Here is a 4,671-nt window from a genome sequence, read left to right as displayed (position 1 = left end):
GTGTGTGTGTGTGTGTGTGTGTGTGTGTGTGTGTGTGTGCGTGTGTGTGTAAGAAAGTATAAGAGAGCAGAGAGGCAACAATAATGTCTGTTTTTGACCACATGGATATGACAAGCCTGCTTTCACCAGCACATACACCATGATATGAGCTGGCCTTCAGTGAGCTATGCTCTTTCTCTAACACACACACACAAGACAAAAATACAAACGGGCTTCATTCAAAGCGCAAGACACCACCGCACATGTATACTTAATGTTTGACACATGCTCTCAAGTTGTTTTAATACTTCACATTACAGCTTTAGCAAATTTAACTAACCAGGTTCTTCACAGAAAGACATGCGGTATATTATAGATCCTGAGGGCTATTAATATTAAATTGTGGCATGTTTTCAAATGTATTCCTAGTTTTTATCTATTTATACATGTTATTTTACTCATAGACTGCACTGCATGCTCCATTGTGGAGTATGATAATTGACATTTTAAACAGTTCTTGCAGTGGAGTTTCCCTCGAGGAAGTTTCAGAGAGTCTGTCAGTAATAGACTAACTAGAGAGAGAAATCTCATTTATGGAGCAATACTCTCATGTCAATGTGATGACCCAAGCCCATTTCCCTCCCATCATTCCATCACCCTATAAGTAACTGCCTGCCTAGAATGTAATTGCATCATTCTAATCCAAAGATTTAATGGCCATCTTCCTTCAGAAATGTCCCTCATCATTTTCCTATCAATTTTCAGTTATACCAGTAAGTAGTTTTATGCAATTGATAATATGGCCTTTTTGTGCCAAGTGGTTTTCCATTACATTTGTACAGCCTGTCATTGAGAGCATCATTTTTTTAAGTTTCATCAACGGGTTTGATTCGAAAAGCATGTTATGCTCCTATATCTCCAATGCATGTCCTCATTCTGTCTCACATGGTGAAACTTTTAATCTGCTTTAGTTGAAGAGGTATTGTCAAGTGAAATGGGAATATCACTACAAGCAACTTTAGACTTTCCGAGTGAATTTCAGCAAAGCATCGTGCCCGTCAACACCCACTTTGATTGTGTTTTTGTGGACAGGATTTCAGAAGCAAAAAATGTCTGTCATGCTCGCCATAGGTTCCCCTTCTAGAGTCAGAATGGGGATGAGTCATATCTGCTTGTATTTGTTGTTATATGGGATTAAGCACAGGAAGATGGAGAGAGATGTGCACTGTCCCAGGCAGATCAGTACATTAGAGCTACTCATTGACTTCACAGATGGCTGAAATCCCCAAAGAGGCTTAGCTGATTCTGATGACCGTGTTAATGCAGCACCCTGCCCTGGATCAAATGTATGGAATGGCAAAGGTCAGAAACAAGAAAGGCATTAAAATCAGACCTCGCACCATGGTAAATGCCAGTCAAACCAAATGAATAGTTACTTGATTAGGCTCTTAATTTGTGCTCTTGTATCCACACATCTCAAATTATGTATTGGCTTTAATGCCAGTCTGTGGTGGGAGTTACTGTGGTGTAAATTACATTTTACAAGCACTTATGAATCCTAAATACACATAATGAAATCAAATGTCACACGTTTTGCAGAATTTGAAAGCCAATTTGATTAGAAATGACTAAATGCAACTTTTGATTAAAAACGTATGTTAATTATTGTTGATTGTGGTGGAAATTGCCTCACAATTGAGGGACAGTCGTAATACATTATGTGTAAAATGTGTGATGTGTAAAAAATACATATTTATGTATTTACATTTTCAATATTTAAAGATGGATTTTCATATTTTGTTCAAAGTCTGTGTCTAAGACAATGTAAACCTATGTAATGTAAAATGTATTTAAAAAGTAGGACATTTTTAATGTGGCACAAAAGTGCCATATGTTGAATAAACACGCTGCAGTGGCACTAAAATAAATATAAACCTTGTATTAGATGCTTAAAGGTGTAGTTAAGTCACACAAATATATGTACAGGAATGGCCTCTGCCTGGATTTAATTCAACAGCCTTTGACACCAACGACACCAAGCCTCTGATTTCTTCATCTGATCTGACTGATTACGTCTTGCTTACATGTGCTGTAGGAGCTCTAGTGAGGGCCACAGTCTCAATCATAACAACCTCCAAAGCCAAACTGTCGCAGGCGTTTGATGCCTCTTAATTAAAATTCATGGAAGTAGTTTGATACATATCTAAACTGAATCGCAATCTGTAGTGACTGCAGTGAGATAGAAATGAAAGAACAAGGGTGAGGAAAACTCCTGGTAAGATGTGAGATCAGAGTTTAAGAATTAAGATTATTATGCTTATTATTGCATATACAAAGTGATATACAGTAATTGGATGGGATCGGTTGAATACAGCTTGGTCAGGCTTGAGATCATTTTTCTTTCTTTTTTAAAGATAACAAGGTGAATGACATCCTCCTTGGTCTTGAAGTCTCAGATGTCTGTTTTATCTTCATGTTTTTATACTTTTAAGTTTTTCGCTAATAATGAGTTTTTATTATTATTATTATTATTTTTATATTTTTTTTACTCGCAATTCATATACAATTATAAAACATTACTATTATTTACTTTAATTTATAAATAATATTATCTCTTTCTTCTGGTGTTTAGAAATGACATAATGTTGATATTCATATTTCAGATGTCACAAAAGTGCAGACGTCAGAACAAGATGTTTTTGCAGCTTAGTTATAATAAACGTTGGATTCATTGATCAATTACAGACTTTATTCTGTGTCCCTACAGCCATTGTAACCAGCAGACTCTTCCTGTGACATATCAAGCCTGTGTTATCCCAAAGGACTGTGAAGTGACCGAGTGGTTGGACTGGTCTGCCTGCTCAAAGGAGTGCTATGATCTGAATGGGCGTAAGGGACAGAGGACACGCATGCGTCAGGTGAAGCAGTTCTCAGTGGGTGGAGGAGCCGAGTGTCCTGAGCTGGAGGAGAGTGAACCGTGTTCTCCTCAAGGAGAAGGAATCCCGCCATGTATAGTGTAAGTGCTGTGTCCATTCTGCTTCGGTGCTTGGATCATGACATTTATATTAGACCTAATATAAAGCATTTACACTCAGTGACGTCAAAACTGATATAATGCATCTAAAGGTGTCATTGGTTAAATTAATAACTGAAAAAAAAAAAAACAGTTACACTACCGGTAAAAAGTTTTAGAACAGCAAGATTTTTATTATTATTATTATTATTTTAAGTAGTCTCTTCTGCTCACCAAGGCTGGTTTTATTTGATACAAAATACAGCAAAAACAGTTCAATATTGTGAAATATTTTTACAATTTAAAATAAACGTTTTCTATTTGAATATATTTAAAAAATATATTTTATTCCTGTGATGCAAAGCTGAATTTTCAGCGTCATTACTCCAGTCTTCAGTGCCACATGATCCTTCAGTACTTCTTTTTTTTTTTTTACATAATATGTTGTTGCCTTATGTTAAACTACTTTAAATGATTTTTTTTTCACATCAATCTACACTCCATTAAATATTATATATCATAGTCATATTCATGATATTCAACTTTTTAAAATTATCAAAACTTTTTAAAAATATAATATTACTTTTATTCATCAAGGATGCATTCAATTGATCAAAGGTGACAGCAATTTATAATGATTTATATTTAAAAAATCTTGTTTTTTCTTTTGAACTTTCTATTGATCAAAGAATCAAAGGAAAAAAAGTCACATTTTGCTCAAAAGAAAAAAAATCTATTTTAAATTATCAGCATAATTGTTTTCAATATTGATAATAATAAGAAATGTCTCTTGAACAGCAAATCAGCTGTGTGTGTGTGTGTATATATATATATATATATATTTTTTTTTTTTTGATCAAATAAATGCAGCTTTGGTAAGCATAAGAGACTTTATTTTTCAAAAACATGAAACATACAGTAGTGTATATGAATATATAATTTAACAAAAAAATATAAGTAGGCCTGCATTGTTCTGAAATAGCTCTCTGTATGGGCTTCATCTGTTGACGGCTTTTGGATAGCATGAACGTGTTAAAACACAGATGGAAGAGTGAAGTGTGGAACAAGGGTGGGGTTGAAGGTCCTGCTGGGGATGATGGAGAGATGGTAGCGGTTTGGTGGTTGGTGGTTTGGCACAGGGCCACCCTGGAGGAGGTGAGCTGATGAATAGTGAAAGTCTGAGAGGACAGGCCACACGCGATCTAATCTGATCTCCCCCACAGATGGGGCGGTCCATTCCCCATCACTCATCAGCTCATTGCACTGGATCTCACCAGAGTGGAGTAGGTGCCCCCTGTATTTGATGGAGGTGAATGGTGCTCCTGTAGTGCTGACCCAGTGTGTGCCCGGCCACGCTCTCTCACCAAACCCCACATGTGCTTTCACTGTTGTCACTGAGAATCCTTTACAGCAGGAGTTTATGACCAGTCGTCCCCCAGAGTGAGATTCAGGTGGCCAAGAATGGCTTGTAACCATTAAAGTTAAATATTCACCTACTGTCACTCTTATGTTGTTCAGTATAATTCAGTGTTGGAGAAGCTATTGTGAAACTGTAATGCAGCTCAATTTAGGTCAAGGGTTAATTTAGGTTTAGGTCATATTTAGGTTATAGTGAAACAGTATTTTACTGCATTACAAATTAGTAACAATATATATATATATATATATATATATATATA

The 4,671-nt window shown here is 35.9% G+C and overlaps 1 protein-coding gene across 1 annotated transcript in view; it reads left to right on the top strand.

Moving 5' to 3' along the window:
* The window catches only part of LOC107712624 (thrombospondin type-1 domain-containing protein 7A-like), a 122,571-nt gene that overhangs the window by 51,357 nt on the left and 66,543 nt on the right, over positions 1–4,671 (top strand). The window contains exon 3 of the mRNA XM_016517945.1: positions 2,747–2,995. Within this exon, the coding sequence (XP_016373431.1) occupies positions 2,747–2,995 (249 nt within the window). The remainder of the gene's footprint in view (positions 1–2,746; positions 2,996–4,671) is intronic.

The sequence above is a fragment of the Sinocyclocheilus rhinocerous genome, unplaced genomic scaffold (assembly GCF_001515625.1).
Source record: "Sinocyclocheilus rhinocerous isolate Xijiao unplaced genomic scaffold, SAMN03320098_v1.1 scaffold538, whole genome shotgun sequence".
Classification (NCBI taxonomy): domain Eukaryota; kingdom Metazoa; phylum Chordata; class Actinopteri; order Cypriniformes; family Cyprinidae; genus Sinocyclocheilus; species Sinocyclocheilus rhinocerous.
The sequence above is the reverse complement of the archived record's forward strand: the minus strand, read 5'-3'. Positions and strand labels throughout refer to the sequence as shown.